Source organism: Oncorhynchus mykiss, chromosome 26 (genome assembly GCF_057628025.1).
Source record: "Oncorhynchus mykiss isolate SJ-2025 chromosome 26, ASM5762802v1, whole genome shotgun sequence".
In the NCBI taxonomy this organism is placed as follows: Eukaryota; Metazoa; Chordata; class Actinopteri; order Salmoniformes; family Salmonidae; genus Oncorhynchus; species Oncorhynchus mykiss.
This window is the reverse complement of record NC_143047.1, coordinates 27,904,425-27,925,133: the sequence shown is the minus strand read 5'-3', so window position 1 is coordinate 27,925,133 and position 20,709 is coordinate 27,904,425. Positions and strand designations below refer to the sequence as shown.

Here is a 20,709-nt window from a genome sequence, read left to right as displayed (position 1 = left end):
AGTATGGCATAATTCTACTATTTGTAATAATTTGCATCACTGTCAATGACACAGTTTTATTTTGAAGGCAAACCGCAAATTCCACTATTGTACCTAATCCTTATTGTGGCTAGCTATTTTTTTTCAAGAACTGAAGTTCAATTTCAATAGGCGAACAACAAGTGGCAACCTTTCTAATACGTACTCACAAGGATTCCTAAATCATTGCTAAGAATAATGAAAATGACTGCAGTTTCTACTGGTCATTGTTTTCAGGCTGGTTGTATTGGTGCTTGCTAGGTATCAAGCTTCAACGTTCAACGTTACTGCAATAGAAAGGCAAATCAGGGAGGAAAATCAGGGGGGAAATCCGTAGGATGCAGGGGAACAAACACACAAACCACTGTTCATGATTCTACTCATTCTCAGAGGCAGGTGTGATTAGAACTCATTCAGAGGAAAGAATATAAGCGTTCTGATCTTTGAGGTGATGGCAGCAGATGAATGGCACAACAATGGGCCTCGGGATCTCGTCATGGTATCTCTGTGCATTCAAATTTCCATCGATAAATTGCAATTGTGCTTGTTGTCCTTAGCTTATGCCTGCCCATACCATAACCCCACCGCCACAATGACCACTCTGTTCAGAATACTGACATCAACAAAACGCTCGCCCACACGACAACATACACAATGTCTGCCATCTGCCCAGTACAGTTGGAACCGGGATTCATCCTTGAAGAGCACTCTTCTCCATCGTACCAGTGGCCATCTAAGGTGAGGATTTTCCCACTGAAGTCGGTTACGACGCCAAACGGAAGTCAGGTCAGACTGGTGAGGATGACCAGCACGCAGATTAACTTCCTTCAGATGCTTTCAGACGGTTTGTGCAGAAATTCTTAAGTTGTGCAAACTCAGTTTCATCAGCTGTCCAGGAGGCTGGTCTCAGACGATCCCGGCGGTAAAGAAGCTGGAAGTGGAGGTCCTGGGATGGTGGGGTTAGTACTGCCAAATTTTCTAAAACAACGTTGGTGGTGACTTATGGTAGAGAAATTAACATTAAATTCTCTGTCAACACCTCTGGTGGGACCAACACTTTACGTGTTGAGGACCTCTGTGTCTTGTTATGTAGGTACGACCCTGGCTACAGTGAACTTGGGGGTAACACTGGCACCTTGTGTAGGCTGGTCTGTCCCAAGTTCTCATTCCTCACGGGGGACCCTGGAACACGTCAGTGTGCCCTCGGCCTACAAAATAATGTCACACTGTTCTCCCTCCAAACACACAGAATGGTGGGTGGTGTGCCAACTAGGACAGGGCAGTGCTGGGGGGCTGAGCATGGAGAGGAGAATGCTGGGTTATTAGGCACCAGGCAGGATAAGGATCTGCTCATGGGAGCCAAACCGGGCCACTGCCAGAACTAGAAGTACAGCTCTCTGGGAATCACTGTAACACTCCATCAGACTATCTAGCATGTCTGCTGGAGTGAAGGCCAAACTCACCTACCGCGCAGGGGACAGCTGGACTTGAAAGGAGAAGGACATGTAGAGAGAAAGAAGATGAGAGATGGCACCGCTGTAGTTAAGTATTGGGTGCCTGATTGGTGACTGTGTGGTTTCAGTAATAGTGCTATTGGTCTGTTATTTACTCTATGTGCATGTGTTGGTGCGTCCCTGTGTATGTATCAACTGTAATACCTATGAAACGTCTGTAGTGGTGGTATTAGTAGTAAACTGTGGGTGGGAATGTATAAAGCCAGTCTGTGGTCTTGGTTGGGTTCTGAGGCTGTAAAGCCTGTGTGATGTGGGATGAGTTCCACGTGTGTGTCTGCGTCACTCCTCCTCCTCCGTTCTTCCTCATCCTCCCATCATACTATCTGTCTTGCTCCCTGAGGTCTTACTAAACCTCCATATACATTCCAACAACACTGACGCACATCAGTTTAGTAATCCTGTTGGTTTACGGTGTGTGTGCTCCATATGGTGGTTTTGAGGGAGGGGGGGAGGTTTGCTATAGTCCAGTATGCCATTGACAGTCAGCAGCATGGTTTGATAGCCTTGTAATGGCCTCGTTAGATTAAGATAAAGCAAGTGCGTCTTGCTATAAATAGGTTAGCTCACAACATCACGAAAACCATGTGCATGCTTCATTGTGGCAGAAGGCTGTGAGTTGTGTTTCTGGATGGTCAGATACCTAGCAACAATGACAAGAAACAGCCATGTGAGGAATCGCAGGTGACTCGTTTCAGCTAGTTTTATCTTGTTCTTGATACCATGTCTTGTTTTGACTGATTTTTATGTCACTGCTAATATGGCTAACAGTAGCTAGCTAACAAACATCTGTAACAATGTATTTGAGAGACAACAAGTGTTCTTTGTGCAATGTTTTCAATAAAAATGGAAATGAAATAGTTACGTGTTGTCAACAATCTAAGCCAACCCTGTCTGTTTTGCCCCAGTTGCGCACGCGTTGTGTTTGTTGTTTAGGAACAAAACCGTCTATAGGAGAGAATATAGTATGGCCTACTGTCTGATGATAGGAGAGGAAATTGCTGTATTTCTCTCTTTCAGTATTTCAGTCCTGCCTGTGTGGGAGAACATTGTGTTGTTCATATTTCCTTGATATTAGAGCGGTCTTGCCGTTTCTCATTCTCCTCAGCTGCTCATTGTGTCGCAGAGTAGAGTGTTCGCTCCGTTGCCACTCACAGGAAGTGATGTCACATCCACCGCCCACGCTGCCAACTATACTCCCTGGGGCGCGTTGCCAGGCAACCGCAAGTGTCATTGTGGATATGTGGATTATGGAAGTGTAATATCATCCGGAGGAGTAAAGTGAGAAAGATAGCTTTAGTCCCTACAACAACACAACATGTTCAAGGAGACCATGAAAGCTCTAGTATTGACAGTGGGAGAAACGCTCAGCCTCCTACAGACCACAGTGTGTATGTGTGTGTACACATAAATGCATGGTTATTTGTATAAATAACTGTGTGTGCTGTGTGGTTGTGTGTGTATGTTTTGTGCCTTCTCTCTAGCACCCTCTCTCTCCCTTTGGCTCCATCTAAACCACCACAGCCAATATCAGCCCTTATTTAGTGGGAAATGTCCAGGTGGGATAGTGTATCCTAGACCTTGCCTAGCGTGTGGCCGAGGACCAGTGTGTGAGGAAGAGACCAGCTAGACCACACTAGTGTGACTGAGACAGGCTAGGCTGTGGTATTGGCTGTAAGCACTAGGCAGGATGAATGCCTGGCTGGTTGAATGACTGGCTGTGTTTGGCTGGATGACTGACTGGCTGGCTAATTTTCCTGGTTCCACTGTACTGTATTGGAGCATAAGCCCAGAGGGAGTCTTCTATCGCTTAACTAGAGACAGGCTAGCACAGTGAAGCATTTCTTCTTCTTTTGGCTCTATACTCCAAAAGTTTGGATTTGAACTCGAACAATGACAACAAGTTTGATGTGCAGACTTTCAGTTTTAATTTGAGGGTATTTTCATCCATATCAGGTGAAACATTTAGAAATTACAGCACTTTTTGTACATAGTACCCCCATTTTAGGTGACCAAAAGTATTGAGACAAATTCACTTATACAGTATGTACTGAAGTGAGAAAGTTAGACGCACAAATATCATACTCCCAAGACATGCGAACCTCTCACCATTATAATAACAGGGGAGGTTAGCATTTTATTGGGAGGTATGATATTTGTATATCTGTAACTTTCCCACTCATCATTATTCACAATTAATTCAGGATTATCCATAATCAGGGTAGCATCCACATTAATTTAGAAGTGTTTAGAAACATTCTATTCTTAATTACAATTAAAGTGACTCCAAAGTGACACAATACATTATTTACCATTCATTTCTATTGGGTACAAAATAATCAGAAACTCAACCAAAACAAACAGCAAATGCATCCAACAAGTTTCTAGAGTCACAAGCTTGATGTAGTTATTGCGTGCTATGAATATGGGACCAAATACTTACATGTAATACACATAGGTGAATTTTTACCAATACTTTTAGTCCCTTAAAATTCTGTCATTTCAAACTGTTGCCCAATATGGATGAAAATACCTTAAAATTAAAGCTGACAGTCTGCACTTTAACCTCATAGTCATTGTTTGATTACAAATTCAAACTGTTGCAGTATAGAGCCAAAATAAAAAATAAAATTCTTCCCTGTCCCAATCATTACGGAGGGCACTGTAGTTAGTTATGTGTGCGTGTGTATGTGTGAGTACCTCTTTCAGAGTAGTTGGTGTTATGTGAGAAGGAATCTACTTACTGCGTGTCTGCTCGTGTGAGCCTTGCCGTGTTTTGGAGCGTATCAGACAGAGCTAGAGAGCTTCTGTTCCTGTTGCTGTGTGAGAGAGTACAGGGGGAGGAGAGGGGTGGAGGAAGACAAGGTGAGAGATAATGTGCATGACAGAGGGAATGAGGGAGGAATGATCTGGAGCACACACAGAGAGAAGACAGGAGTACGGCCCCGGGAGGGAGGGAGCTGTTGTATTATCTCTGTGTGTCTGATCTCAGGTTATGTAGGGCGTTTAGAGCACTTAGAACAGACATAGGCCTGTACAATACTGACATATACAGACATATACGGTACATGTCTAGGCTGAGGACTTCACAGTAGAGGTCTTCCCGGATCCACCTGTACCCGAATACCTGAGACCCAATCCAGGACCCCAAGCTAAACGTGCCACTCTTTTAACGAGAGTGGCACGTGTAGCTTGCTGTTGTTGTTGGCCAATCATAAGTCATCAAAGCGGCAATAGGCTACAGCCATAGAGCCTCTGTGTTAGGAGATATTGAGTCAATGGAAGATGGAATTCAAATTCTGTAATTAAAAATGAAAGGAGAATGATAGGCTACACGACCAAGAGCCAACAGCTAAGCTCCATTCTGAATGGAGTTGTTGTTGTTTAACTGAGCAGGATGAGAAAGCACATGCATTCTCAATTAGCCTAGCAGTTTGATGCAGTCAAGACAGGCTACATAATCATATTGGATGATACATTTTCTATCTATGGCAGCTATTAGTCTACTATAGCGAGAGTCTGCTTGGTTGGTTGCTGTCTCTTCCTCCCACCTCCCTGTTCCTGTGTCACTCGCTCACACTCTCAGTAGCCTACACACACAGCACAGCCCCTACCCGAGCTTCACCTATGTTTACCTCCACTCCCTCACACTTTATCAGCTCCAGTTAATTAATAAAGTAGCTTAAAAATATACTTTTCTGCTGCTTCCTTCACTCGGATTGGACAACCAGGTCTATATGGAACGGGTCTAGTTGTCCTCGGGTCCTTTCGGAAGGGGTCTCTATATAAAAAATGTTTTTATTTATGCATATCGGGTCCAGATGGGAAAGCCCCAGGTCCATTTCAAATGGGTCAATATTTTTGGACCCGTGAAGGACTCTATGTCACAGTTCAATGAGATGGATGTGCCACTGTGTTTTCCCTTTTTGTAGTTAGGTAACGAAGTTCGGACGAGGGAAGAGACACAGGAGTATTAGCATGGACTTATACAGTGCATTCGGAAAGTATTCAGACACCTTGACTTTTTCCATATTTTGTTATGTTACAGCCTTATTCTAAAATTGATTAAATATTTTTTTCCCTCATCAATCAACACACAATACCCCATAATGACAAAGCAAAAACATGTTTTTCAAAATGTATTACAAGTATTTGGGGAGTTTCTCCCATTCTTCTCTGCAGATCCTCTCAAGCTCTGTCAGGTTGGATGGGGAGCGTTGCTGCACAGCTATTTTCAGGTCTCTCCAGAGATGTTCGATCAGGTTCAAGTCCAGGCACTGGACCCACTCAAGGACATTCAGAGACTTGTCCCGAAGCCACTCCTGTGTTGTCTTGGCTGTGTGCTTAGGGTTGTTGTCCTGTTGGAAGGTGAACCTTTGCCCCAGTCCAAGGTCCTGAGCGCTCTGGAGCAGGTTTTCATCAAGGATCTCTCTGTACCTTGCTCCGTTCATCTTTTTCAGCGGCAGGGACTGGGAGACCAGTCAAGATCGAGGCAAACATCCCCACAGCATGATGCTGCCATCACCATGCTTCACTGTAGGGATGGTGCCAGGTTTCCTCCAGACGTGACGCTTGGCATTCAGGCGTGACGCTTGGAGTTCAATCTTGGTTTCATCAGACCAGAGATTCTTGTTTCTCATGGCCTGAGAGTTAAGTGCCTTTTGGCAAAATCCAAGCGGGCTGTCATGTGCCTTTTACTGAGGCGTGGGTTCCGTCTGGCCGCTCTACCCTAAAGGCCTGATTGGTGGAGTTCTGTGGAGATGGTTGTCCTTCTGGAAGGTTCTCCCATCTCCACAGAGGAGCTCTAGAGCTCTTTCAGAGTGACCATTGAGTTCTTGGTCACCTCCCTGACCAATGCCCTTCTCTCCCGATTGCTTAGTTTGTCCGTGCAGCCAGCTCTAGGAAGAGTTTTGGTGGCTCCAAACTTTTTCCCTTTAAGAATGATGGAGGCCACTGTGTTCTTGCGGACCTTCGATGCTGTAGAAATGTTTTGGTACCCTTCTCCAGATCTGTGCCTCGACACAATCCTGTCTCGGAGCTCATGGCTTGGTTTTTTCTCTGACATGCACTGTCAACTGTGGACCTTATATAGACAGGTGTGTGCCTTTCCAAATCATGTCCAATCAATTTAATTTACCATAGGTGGACTCCAATCAAGTTATAGAAACTTCTCAAGGTTGATCAATGGAAACAGGATGCACCTGAGCTCAATTTCGAGTCTCATGACAAAGGGTCTGAATACTTATGTAAATAAGATATTTATGTTTTTTGTTTTTAATACATGTGCAAAAAAAAATGTAAAACCTGGTTTTGCTTTTTTATTAATGGGTATTTTGTGTAGATTGCTAAGAGAAAAAAAATATTGAATCTATTTTAGAATAAGACTGTAACGCGTAACAAAATGTGAATGCAGTAACGGAGTCAATAGAACGCAGACCATTCCATTGACCAGATTGGCGCACATTCAGCAAATTGGATCTAGCAAAGTGGATATTCCTCAAATCTGTCATGAGTTATGTATTGTAACAGGCCCACAATGCACTTACTTATGTCTGATTTTTATATATTTGGCTTTGTTCGCTGAACAACATTTATAAGTTGTCCGGCTTAAAAGAAGTAACTGTTAAACGCTAACTCCTGCTCGTATAAGCTGTTTTTAACTGTAATGAAGTGGATTGGTGATGATGACATGAACATATATTGGGGTTGACATCCATACAGCATGATACTCTGATTTCTACCTCAACATAGTGTGAAATGCACATATGAACAATATCCTTAATGTATGCTAATTTTGCTGGGATTCAGTGAGCAGACTCGGGATCTTTCCCCCACTCTATTCCATGGCAATTGAGTTCAATTGACCTCTTTACCACATCTACAGTATTAGCCTGTTAGATCCAGCCACGCTAGTCTCTGTCTGCCTGCATGGGGATTTGGAGTCTGGACTGCCTCTTTGTGTAGGTTGAATCATATCCATGTTTGTGTTTTCTGAGCCATAGAGGGAGGGGGGGAGAGTGGAGAGGGATGGAGGGATTGGAAGAGATAGCGATGGAGGAGAGACAAGATAGAGAGAAAGGTAGGTGGCAGGAGGCGGAGACTGAAAGGGGGGAGAAAGAGAGCAAGACCAGAGGAAGAAGTGAGGGGGATAACTGGGCCTAAAATCAGTCTTCTCCAGCAGGTGGCGATAAAAAAAAGTAATTATCTCTCACCAAGCGAGGTGTTTTTGTATGGAGTGTCGAATTTAGTTAACAAAAAATGTAATGGCTTATTTACGGGCAGTCATTGTAAATAAGAATTTGTTCTTAACTGACTTGCCTAGTTAAATAAAGACAATTTGTTAGATGTGGCTTATTTGATCTGATAGAAGTTTGGTAATGCTTTTACCAGTCTAATGATATTAGGAGGACATGTGACATCCCGGCATCTTTGAGAAAAAACGCTTTATCAGAGTTTTGCCTGTTGTTCACACACGTATCTGCCCTCTCATTGGCTAGAATGGTCCCACCTGATCTTGCCTCCTCCCGACTGCCTTCCATTTTTGAAGACATTTATTTTCATTGTTAGATCGACCACTTTAGTATCTGGTCAATATAATGGATCATCTGTGGCAAGACAGAGAGCTAGAGACGGAGAAGGGAGTAGGCTCAGTCACTATCTATATCTCTCTGTTTTGATCCAATAAACATGTTGATAAGAACACAGCAGGCTGGGGTAGGCAGTCAGGCAGGCGGGCACAAGAGAGAGAGACTGTATCTGTGTCTCTCTCTCAAACTGTACATAGCAGAGATCTATTGTATCAGTCTACTAGTTCATATTTTCCCTGTCTGCAGACACTCTGACACACACACACACACACACACACACTACATATTTTCTCCCTGAAAAATATCTCTGCATTCTGCACATGATGAGATATTGAGTCACCAGTCATGGACATATTAGAAGCTGATTCTCACACAATAACCAAGAGGGACATTATATTATTATATTATTGAATAAAAAAATAAAAAAAGTGATAATCCTTTATTGAGGTCATTAGGTCATTCAGTATGCTAAAGTATTTATTTAAAATATGTGCTAATATTGTAGCTAATACTGTACTGCATGGTTACTTCCCATGAAAATGTATGTTTTGAAGTGCTATAACTTAAATGTACTGCAGCCTTCTTGAATCAGTCACTATTTGTCTCTAGGTTATGAAAGTGCTTTTAATAAGGCATTAAGCAACCATGGAAACAATTAAATCATTCATTTTAAGTGAGGAAAAATAAACATAGCTGGACTGGTAATAACAGTGAAACAAAATAACTATTCTTACTTAATTATAATTCTTTGTGTAATAATTCCTTTTTGCCTTTAAAAGATGCAGTGAGGAACACGGCATATACTGCACCACACCACACCACACCACACGGCATATACTGCACCACACCACACGGCAGCACACCACACCACACCACACCACACGGCATATACTGCACCACACCACACGGCAGCACACGGCATATACTGCACCACACCACACGGCAGCACACGGCATATACTGCACCACACCACACGGCATATACTGCACCACACCACACGGCAGCACACCACACCACACCACACGGCATATACTGCACCACACCACACGGCAGCACACGGCATATACTGCACTACACCACACGGCAGCACACGGCATATACTGCACCACACCACACGGCATATACTGCACCACACCACACGGCAGCACACCACACCACACCACACGGCATATACTGCACCACACCACACGGCAGCACACGGCATATACTGCACTACACCACACGGCAGCACACGGCATATACTGCACCACACCACACGGCAGCACACGGCATATACTGCACCACACCACACGGCAGCACACACACTCCTGAGGTCATTTATTTAGCACAACAAGGACAATCTTTATATTATCCTTCATAAATTATTCAGAGACAGTTTCCATGAAACATAGCAGAGGGAAAGAGGAGAACATAGAGTCCAGTTTTCCTATTTTGTCTCTCGTTTAATAGACGTTGATCCTTAATGTTTGTCCTGTTATCTTTATTTCAGGAAAATCGTCATTAAATTTGGAGGGATGAAGAAGAAGAGGGAGACAGAGTCTTCAGAGGAGGGGTCTGATGAAGAGTTTCCGCCTCGAAGATCCTTTAAAGACGATGACTCGGTGAGTCCCTCCCCCAGTCTCCAAGCTGCAGCACGCAAAAGCCTTATGACGGTGTTATTGTGATTATTAAAGGCATGGAGTCCCTCCCTGTGTCTCCAAGGCTATAGTATGCAGGCTCTTTATGGCTGCAGAACTCTTATGACGGTGTTATTGTGATTATTAAAGGCATGGAGTCCCTCCCCGTGTCTCCAAGGCTATAGTATGCAGGCTCTTTATGGCTGCAGAACTCTTATGACGGTGTTATTGTGATTATTAAAGGCATGGAGTCCCTCCCCGTGTCTCCAAGGCTATAGTATGCAGGCTCTTTATGGCTGCAGAACTCTTATGACGGTGTTATTGTGATTATTAAAGGCATGGAGTCCCTCCCCGTGTCTCCAAGGCTATAGTATGCAGGCTCTTTATGGCTGCAGAACTCTTATGACGGTGTTATTGTGATTATTAAAGGCATGGAGTCCCTCCCCGTGTCTCCAAGGCTATAGTATGCAGGCTCTTTATGGCTGCAGAACTCTTATGACGGTGTTATTGTGATTATTAAAGGCATGGAGTCCCTCCCCGTGTCTCCAAGGCTATAGTATGCAGGCTCTTTATGGCTGCAGAACTCTTATGACGGTGTTATTGTGATTATTAAAGGCATGGAGTCCCTCCCCGTGTCTCCAAGGCTATAGTATGCAGGCTCTTTATGGCTGCAGAACTCTTATGACGGTGTTATTGTGATTATTAAAGGCATGGAGTCCCTCCCCGTGTCTCCAAGGCTATAGTATGCAGGCTCTTTATGGCTGCAGAACTCTTATGACGGTGTTATTGTGATTATTAAAGGCATGGAGTCCCTCCCCGTGTCTCCAAGGCTATAGTATGCAGGCTCTTTATGGCTGCAGAACTCTTATGACGGTGTTATTGTGATTATTAAAGGCATGGAGTCCCTCCCCGTGTCTCCAAGGCTACAGTATGCAGGCTCTTTATGGCTGCAGAACTCTTATGACGGTGTTATTGTGATTATTAAAGGCATGGAGTCCCTCCCCGTGTCTCCAAGGCTATAGTATGCAGGCTCTTTATGGCTGCAGAACTCTTATGACGGTGTTATTGTGATTATTAAAGGCATGGAGTCCCTCCCCGTGTCTCCAAGGCTACAGTATGCAGGCTCTTTATGGCTGCAGAACTCTTATGATAGTGTTTTTGTGATGTTTAAGGCAGGGGTAGGCAAATATATTTATTTATCTATTGTAGTATTATTATTAAAAGGCATGGAGAGGCCATTTCCTCAGTCTGCAGAACGCAGGCCTTTATGTTTAAAGATTCATGTCATATAGACCAGTTGTTATGACAGTGTTGTTGTGATAGTTAAAGCCATGGAGAGTCCCTGTCCTTGGGCTCTCTTGTTGGCCATGCTGATGCTGAGTGAAATACAGGAGTCACAGCTGTGGTATGGAGTCAAAGTACACCGGGTGGTTCAGAGTGAGTTCAGGACCTAACCAACTCAAGAACGAATAGCTCCAGTGTAATTTACTGTTGTTGTTGTTGGTAGAGTTGAGGATTATGTAGGGGTAGGCCTCTCTCCCCTAACTCCCCTCTCCCCCTGGCTGTGTCATAGTATGGAGCGACTGGGGATTACCCCCCCTGCCCATGTGTGGGTATAATTATCCTCATTGTCCCCCCCACCCAGTCTTAATCAGAGCCGTCTGAAGATGTCATTTAGAATGATTCTCCATTCCTGTCTGTTGCACTATAAGTGATGGAGTATGTAGACAGACAGCTCTGAGAACAGCTACAGCATCATCACCACAGGGGACCCCTCAGCCTGGGAGGTAACCTGACAGGCAGGGAAGGAGGGTCCGCTCAGCCTGGGAGGCAGCCACAGACACGTTATTAGTTTCAACTGAATGGTATTTAGTATCTCATTAAACTGTGGCTGTCATTAGCAGGGTCTCTGATGTGTTTTCCTAATAATAAACACTAAGCACACTTCAATGCCACACCTATTGCTGCGGAGTGTATACAACACACAGACACATGCACACACACTATTGAGAATAGACAGGACTGCCTTCGATGGCTGCCTACATATTAACCCAGTAAAACATAGGAAAAGAGTTATACTGATATTTTGGCTGTGCTGATTTGTACAATACAGAACCTCCGTAAAACTAAACGTCTTTCCCTTACCCCCCCGTAGACGCGTCGGTCGAACCGCCAGGTGAAGAGGAAGAAGTATGCAGAGGAGGGAGAGGCCAGGGTGTCTGATGAGGAGGTGAAGGTCATGGTTAAAACCAAGAAGACCAGCACTGCTGCAGCACGCAAAGAGCCAGCACAGCAGCTGTTTGTGGTGAGGAGATACTGGCCTGGCCCAGGCAGCAATCAATAACTCTCAATAACATTCAGTTGTTCTAGACCAGTTGTTTCCAACTCCAGTCCTCCAGTGCCCCCAACAGTACACATTTTTGCTGTAGCCCCAATGAGTGGAATCAGGTGAGTTTGTCTGGGGCCACAACAGCAATGTGTACTGTTGGGGGTACTGGGGGACTGAAGTTGGGAAACACTGTAGGACTGATAGCTTCTACAGTACCAATAAATCTCAAATTACATTCTTCATTGCTCTAGCATAGCCCTATCTAGTCTAATATGTGTGTTATAAGAGTACAATGCATCTCAAGGCCATACTTCATTCTGATATACATTGAACATACATGCAACTGGTGTGTGGAGTATGAAGGTTGTACATGGAGCTGTTAAAGTGGTTTGTTTCCATCTTGTCAATGCTGCAGGAAAACCCCAGTGAGGAGGATGCTGCGGTTGTTGACAAGATCATGTCATCTCGAATAGTCAAGAACGAGGTAGGATTACAATCATTATCTTTAATGCCACACTCACTAATACCACTCTTTGTAGTACTATAGTATTTTAGTTTGCAGTAGTACATCTACAGTCATGGCCAAAAGTTTTGAGAATGACACAAAAATGAATTTTCACAAAGTCTGCTGCCTCAGTTTGTATGATGGCAATTTGCATATACTCCAGAATGTTAGGAAGAGTGAATCAGATCAGATGAATTGCAATTAATTGCACAGTCCCTCTTTGCCGTGCAACTGAACTGAATCCCCCCCCAAAAAAAGTCTGCTGCATTTCAGCCCTGCCACAAAAGGACCAGCTGACATCATGTCAGTGATTCTCTCATTAACACAGGTGTGAGTGTTGACGAGGACAAGGCTGGAGATCACTCTGTCATGCTGATTGAGTTTGAATAACAGACTGGAAGCTTCAAAAGGAGGGTGGTGCTTGGAATCATTGTTCTTCCTCTGTCAACCATGGTTACCTGCAAGGAAACGCGTGCAGTCATCATTGCTTTGCACAAAAAGGGCTTCACAGGCAAGGATATTGCTGCCAGTAAGATTGCACCTAAATCAACCATTTATCGGATCATCAAGAACTTCAAGGAGAGCGGTTCAATTGTTGTGAAGATGGCTTCAGGGTTCCCAAGAAAGTCCAGCAAGCTCCAGGAATGTCTTCTAAAGTTGATTCAGCTGAGGTATCGGGGCACTACCAGTACAGAGCTTGCTCAAGAATGGCAGCAGGCAGGTGTAAGTGCATCTGCACGCACAGTGAGTCGAATACTTTTGGAGGATGGCCTGGTGTCAAGAAGGGCAGCAAAGAAGCCACTTCTCTCCAGGAAAAACATCAGGGACAGACAGATATTCTGCAAAAGGTACAGGGATTGGACTGCTGAGGACTGGGGTAAAGTCATTTTCTCTGATGAATCCCCTTTCCGATTGTTTGGGGCATCCGGAAAAAAGCTTGTCCGGAGAAGACAAGGTGAGCGCTACCAACAGTAAATCATTCTGAGACCATTCATGTGTGAGGTTGCTTCTCAGCCAAGGGAGTGGGCTCACTCACAATTTTGCCTAAGAACACAGCCATGAATAAAGAATGGTACCAACACATCCTCCGAAAGCATCTACTCCCAGCCATTCAGGAACAGTTTGGTAACGAACAATGCCTTTTCCAGCATGATGGAACACCTTGTCATAAGGCAAAAGTGATAACTAAGTGGCTCGGGGAACAAACCATCGATATTTTGGGTCCATGGCCAGGAAACTCCCCAGACCTTAATCCCATTCAGAACTTGTGGTCAATCCTCAAGAGGTGGGTGGACAAACAAAAACCCACAAATTCTGATAAACTTCAAGCATTGATTATGCAAGAATGGATGTGGCCCAGAAGTTAATTGACAGCATGCCAGGGCAGATTTCAAAGTTCTTGAAAAAGAAGGGTCAACACTGCAAATATTGACTCTTTGCATCAACTTCATGTAATTGTCAATAAAAGCCTTTGACACTTATGAAATGCTTGTAATTATACTTCAGTATTCCATAGTAACATCTGACAAAAATATATAAAGACACTGAAGCAGAAAACTTGGTGGAAATTCATATTTGTGTCATTCTCTAAACTTTTGGCCACGACTGTACTTACCTTCCGCAATGCGGGTTTGATTGAATTTAGCCCTCTGTCTTTTCCACTATACACTGAGTGTACAAAACATTAAGAACATCTTCCTAATATTGCACCCCCCTTTTGCCCTCAGAACAGCTTCATTTCATCGGGGTATGGACTATACAAGGTGTCAAAAGCATTCCACAGGGATGCTGGCCCATGTTGGCTCCAATACTTCCCACAGTTGGCTGTTGAGCGTGAAAAATCCTGCAGCGTTGCAGTTCTTGGCACAAACCGGTGCGCCTGGCACGTATTGCCACACCCCGTTCAAAGGAAATCAAATATTTTGTCTTGCCCATTCACTCTCTGAATGGCACACATACACAATCCATGTCTCAATTGTCTCAAGGCTTAAAAATCAATTGTCTCAAGGCTTAAAAATTGTTTAAACCTGTCTCCTCCCCTTCATCTACACTGATTGGAGTGGATTTAACAAGTGACATCAATAAGGGATCATAGCTTTCACCTGGTCAGTCTATGTCATGGAAAGAGCAGGTGTTCTTAATGTTTTGTACACTAAGTGTATGAAGAGCTTTTAGTCTGTATTCTGTTCTATAATATTGGTTCCTCTTCTAGGTCGCTCCAGGAGTTATCGTAGAAGTGGAGGAGTTCTTTGTAAAATACAAAAACTAGTAAGGCATTCTTTTTCATTCCAGCTTAGATAATTGCATTCACATTTTTAAATGTTTGTATTCAACCGAAAAAGCCAAATACAGTATGTTAAACAGAGCGATGTAAGACACAGCTTGTCATTACTAGTTCTTGCACTACCACTTTGAGATGCCTTTGACTGAACTCACATGTGACCTCATTGTAGTTTCAGTAGAACAAAATCCAGGCCAGTCTGAAATGAAGACTAATTTGGTGTGTAGTAGATTGTAAATCCTATACAAATGTAAAATGTACAAAATGGCACACAAATGGCACATTTAAACATAAAGTAAACATATATCCATTTGAAAGATGTACGACGTCATAAAAGACATTCAAGTTTTATTTGAAGTTTGTACTATACGTGTGTGTTCTCGTGCGTTCCTGACTCTGTGTGTTGTCCCTCGGTCTCTCTCAGCTCCTACCTCCACTGTGAGTGGGCCGTAGAGCAGCAGCTGGAGAAAGACAAGAGGATTCAGCAGAAGATCAAACGTTTCAAGATTAAACAGGCACAGAGAGCCCACTTCTTTGCAGATGTAAGACCCTTTCACACCTGTGTGTGTATGTGCGTGTGTGTGTGCGTGTCAGTGTGTGTGTGTGTGTGTGTGTTTGCCTGTTTAGCACAGGCGTGTTTGCATGCATCTCTGTAGTGTGCTTTAGGCCTTGATATGTTCATCCCTCTCACCCATACAGTCATACAGTGTGTTTTTCCCCCCTAGACTCCAGCTGGCATGAAGGCGGTTTACTATGTCTTCCTGTGTGTTTTAGATCAAGGAGGATCCCTTTAATCCTGACTATGTCTTCCTGTGTGTTTTAGATGGAGGAGGATCCCTTTAACCCTGACTATGTCTTCCTGTGTGTTTTAGATGGACGAGGATCCCTTTAACCCTGACTGTCTTCCTGTGTGTTTTAGATGGAGGAGGATCCCTTTAACCCTGACTATGTCTTCCTGTGTGTTTTAGATGGAGGAGGATCCCTTTAACCCTGACTATGTCTTCCTGTGTGTTTTAGATGGAGGAGGATCCCTTTAACCCTGACTATGTCTTCCTGTGTGTTTTAGATGGAGGAGGATCCCTTAAACCCTGACTATGTCTTCCTGTGTGTTTTAGATGGAGGAGGATCCCTTTAACCCTGACTATGTCTTCCTGTGTGTTTTAGATGGAGGAGGATCCCTTTAACCCTGACTATGTCTTCCTGTGTGTTTTAGATGGAGGAGGATCCCTTTAACCCTGACTATGTCTTCCTGTGTGTTTTAGATGGAGGACGATCCCTTTAACCCTGACTATGTCTTCCTGTGTGTTTTAGATGGAGGAGGATCCCTTTAACCCTGACTATGTGGAGGTAGACAGAGTACTGGAGGTGTCCTATTGTGAAGACAAGGACACAGGAGAGGTACGAGCGGTGGGGGGGCAGGAGGGGTGCCTCTTTCATTCACAACAAATGACCTCCAACGGAGAGATGATTAGACTGCCTTTTGTTAGAAAGAGAGAGAGAATGAATGTGTATGTCTGAACATTGTGTGTGTGTGTATGTCCTTGAGTGTGTCTCATCTCCTCATTTGTAGAAGATACTATTGTAAAGAATGGGGTCATTCCATACATGTGTATTATGGTTGTTGTCTCTGTTACTTTAGCTGTGGGTGTATCTACTAGTGTTGCTCGGTGTACCAGTACCACGGTAACACCACAGTAGCACCACGGCAATACCACTGTATCAAAACCTCATGATACTTATGGTACCAGCATTTTAGAATACCATAGTACCGTTTGATCTAAAGAACCTGCTGGTGCCAGTTGAATTTAAGCATCTAGTCTGTTGTATGAGCAGGTCCAATAATATCCACTTCACTTTCATCAACATATCACGTGGCAGCTGTAATCAGCCAGCCTCACCCCCTACCAGCCCCCACTGACCTGCTTCTCTCCGGCCCCTATTCATGCTAATTTATTCCTCCATATCAGCTCGTGATGTCGACCCTGATGAGACCACTGTTGTTACGTTTGTTACATTGGAGCAGCACGCAGAGCAAGCAGCAAAGTTTGTACATTATATAATTCCATCACCTGTTATAACCAAGAGCACAGGCCAGTTTGATCTGACTTTGAAAGTTCACTGTCGTGTAGCCTCTGAGTGTCAGAGAGGGTAAATAGAGCAGCGCTTCGCGACAGGCATGCTTACAACTTTACAGCAAAGAAAATGCTTGTCCCTAGGGTAACCATATTACCGCCACACCTAAGGTCACGAGACATGACGACAGTCAAATTCCACATGACTGTTTAGTTGCGGAAATTAGAGTTCTCCAAGCTCTGATACTTAAGCTCTGATACCATGAAAAAGCCAGCTCTGATAGTAGCCTACCAAACTTGCTAACTCTATTGTCCCTCTAATAACTCTGACATCAATGCAAATGTAGTTGAAAATCTAATCAGACACTTCATATGAACTCGTTGTGCAACATTTCAATAGGCTATGCAATTGCGTGAGAAAATAGAGTGATGGCTTCTCCTGAAAAGAGGAAGATCAGCTTTCTATAGGCTAGGCCTACTATACTATTTTTCAACTCCTAATATTAAGCACGTTTCTTCTCTTTACAACAGTAGTATGGCCTACCTGGCTGGCATGAAAATGAACCACGGGAAAAGTGTCCTCCATTCGCTATTTAAGTGCATAGATTATATGTATTTTTTCCCCCTGCCAGTTTCGAGACAGGTGCATGATAATGGTCCATTCTAAATCAATACAAATGTCACACATATATTACTTAGTGTATGTAAAGACAAGATTAAATCAAGAATAGTCTGATGGGTGACAATATTAGCCTATCACTTGTGAATGATATCACTTGTGAATGATACCCAGCTTCAGGCAAACAGCCCATCATTTTTTAAAGACTTTTTCAAATCATATTCGCACACCTCATATAGCCTAGCCCATAGACCTATATGTTTTGATAACATTTGTATCATAACTAAAGTGGCCAAAGTAACTTCTCAAAATGAAGCACATTCATCCACTTTACAATGGGTGTAGAGCCTAAATGACATACATCAAGATCAAGTTTGGGGAAGATCATTTTCACCATAAAAATGCACCTTTATAATAAAAACAATACATGCATAATCACATTTGGGTTACTTTTGAGAGTGGTGTTTTCCTGCTAATGGAACATTCACACTTACAGTTGAAGTCGGAAGTTTACATACACTTAGGTTGGAGTCATTAAAACTCGTTTTTCAACCACTCCACACATTTCTTGTTAACAAACTATAGTTTTGGCAAGTCGGTTAGGACATCTACTTTGTGCATGACACAAGTAATTTTCCCAACAATTGTTTACAGACAGATTATTTCACTTATAATTCACTGTATCACAATTCCAGTGGGTCAGAAGTTTACATACACAAAGTTGACTGTGCCTTTAAACAGCTTGGAAAATTCCAGAAAATGATGTCATGGCTTTAGAAGCTTCTGATAGGCAAATTTACATAATTTGAGTCAATTGGAGGTGTTTTTCAAGGCCTACCTTCAAACTCAGTGCCTCTTTGCTTGACATCATGGGAAAATCAAAATAAATCAGCCAAGACCTCAGAAAAATAATTGTAAGCCTCCACAAGTCTGGTTCATCCTTGGGAGCAATTTCCAAACGCCTGAAGGTACCACGTTCATCTGTACAAACAATAGTACGCAAGTATAAACACCATGGGACACCACGCAGCCATAATACCGCTCAGGAAGGAGATGTGTTCTGTCTCCTAGAGACGAACGTACTTTAGTGCGAAAAGTGCAAATCAATCCCAGACCACAACAAAGGACCTTGTGACGATACAACAGTATCTATAGCCACAGTAAAACAAGTCCTATATCGACATAACCTGAAAGGCCGCTCAGCAAGGAAGAAGCCACTGCTCCAAAACCGCCATTAAAAAGCCAGACTACGGTTTGCAACTGCACATGGGGACAAAGATCGTACTTTTTGGAGAAATGTCCTCTGGTCTGATAAAACAAAAATAGAACTGTTTGGCCATAAAGACCATCATTATGTTTGGAGGAAAAGGGGGAGGCTTGCAAGCCGAAGGACACCATTCCAACCGCGAAGCACGGCTGTGGCAGCATCATGTTGTGGGGGTGCTTTGCTGCAGGAGGGACTGGTGAACTTCACAAAATAGATGGCATCATGAGGATGGAAAATGATGTGGGTATTATTAGGCTACCCGAAACGTTAGACCCAAGTAAAAAAATTAAAGCCAAATACTAATTGAATGTATGTAAACTTCTGACCCACTGGGAATGTGATGAAAGAAATAAAAGCTGAAATAAATAATTCTCTACTATTATTCTGACATTTCACATTCTTAAAATAAAGTGATGGTCCTAACTGACCTAAGACAGGGAATTTTTATAAGATTAAATGTCAGGAATTGTGAAAAACTGAGTTTAAATGTATTTGGCTAAATGTATGTAAACTTCCAACTTCAACTGTATAGCCTACTGCCGTGTGCACATTGCTGCACTTATAATGTGAAGAAATAGCCTAATAGTTTATCAATGTTTTAAGCTAAACATTCTCATCTGTTGCGTCAGGCTTATTGCTTAAAACAGTTTTTTTGATGCTAGTGGTTGTATTAATTTGGGATCTATCACATCCCACAACTGTCCAAGACTATGTTTTGGAATATTTTTTTCTCGCACAGAATAGAGTAGGTCAACGTTTGTACTATGGGGAATAGTAGATTGACATGGGCTAGTGTGTTTGCTGTTTGTTAGGCCTACTCATCTTGTTGGCTGACAAAAAGTAAATGTGGACAGTTCTTCCAATATCTTCAATATGCACCTTGGTATTGGATAAGGACGCACGCAGTTGCGTCCCCGATGTGTCTGTCTTCACTTGTAGCCTGTGAGAAAGACCTGATCATGTGACGGAGAGCCATGTGTGTGAGAGGTGCTTCGGCACGCAGCCGGGAGAAGGGATTTATGATTATTATATTCAGCCCAAGGGCCCAACGGTCACTGGCCGCAAAAGGCATGGATGTTTTTAGGGGACATTACGGAAACGCAAAAGAGATGCAGCCGGGAAATTTGTGGCATTATCAACTGCTTGAGTGAGAGACTGATGAAGTGTGTACAGCCTGTGCAAAAACAAAGCAGAGCTCATGCCTTTCATGTGACTTTTTTCAAATCATCATTAGAGTCGCATCATGCAGCCTTAGAATGTATTAAAAATCGAAACATATAGCCCAACATTTGTATCACAACTGAAGTTGCATAAATAACTCTAAATGAAGCATATAGGAGTACCTGTTTCTTTGTTAACTGCTCAACACAGAATAGAGAAAATATCCTTCCTATTTTATTCAGCTATGTTCAATTGTATTCTTCATACTATAAAATAATGGCACGGAATTCTAAGAAAATCTTGTCTTCTAAATGAACTAGTGTAGCCCACAGCCATATGGCATAGCCAGATCAGGACCTAACATAAGGACAACTCAGAGCTATTCTGTTCTTCTGAAATAGACTACCCTTTCTTCATATCATGTTTAAAAAAAGGTGTAGGATATATTACATTGATTTATTAGACTTGTTCAAATGTATTAGTGCATTAGTGGCTTGTAGGCTATGTGTGGAAGCCAGGAGATGCTAAATGTGTTTATGTTAATTAACGGTCAATTACCGTGAGACCGGTAGTTATTTGCTTGACAATCACCGGCTGACGAAATTTCTTGACCGCCACGGCCCTACTTCTTCCTAGCCTGAATGGTTCAGAAATCTAATTATTTCTGGTGCTCCTTAAATTCTGTTTGGTGCCTAGCGTTTTAAAAGTTGAGAGCATTGTGTGTTTGTGGGAGAGAGTGAGTG

The 20,709-nt window shown here is 43.1% G+C and overlaps 1 protein-coding gene across 19 annotated transcripts in view; it reads left to right on the top strand.

Moving 5' to 3' along the window:
• Positions 1–20,709, top strand: part of LOC110506740 (ATP-dependent chromatin remodeler CHD9) — a 131,503-nt gene that overhangs the window by 65,863 nt on the left and 44,931 nt on the right. For all 19 annotated transcript variants that reach the window (XM_090222619.1, XM_090222617.1, XM_090222614.1 and 16 more), the window contains 6 exons: positions 9,606–9,717; positions 11,888–12,037; positions 12,477–12,545; positions 14,779–14,834; positions 15,272–15,389; positions 16,159–16,245. In XM_090222619.1, coding sequence (XP_090078745.1) covers positions 9,606–9,717; positions 11,888–12,037; positions 12,477–12,545; positions 14,779–14,834; positions 15,272–15,389; positions 16,159–16,245 — 592 coding nt within the window. The remainder of the gene's footprint in view (positions 1–9,605; positions 9,718–11,887; positions 12,038–12,476; positions 12,546–14,778; positions 14,835–15,271; positions 15,390–16,158; positions 16,246–20,709) is intronic.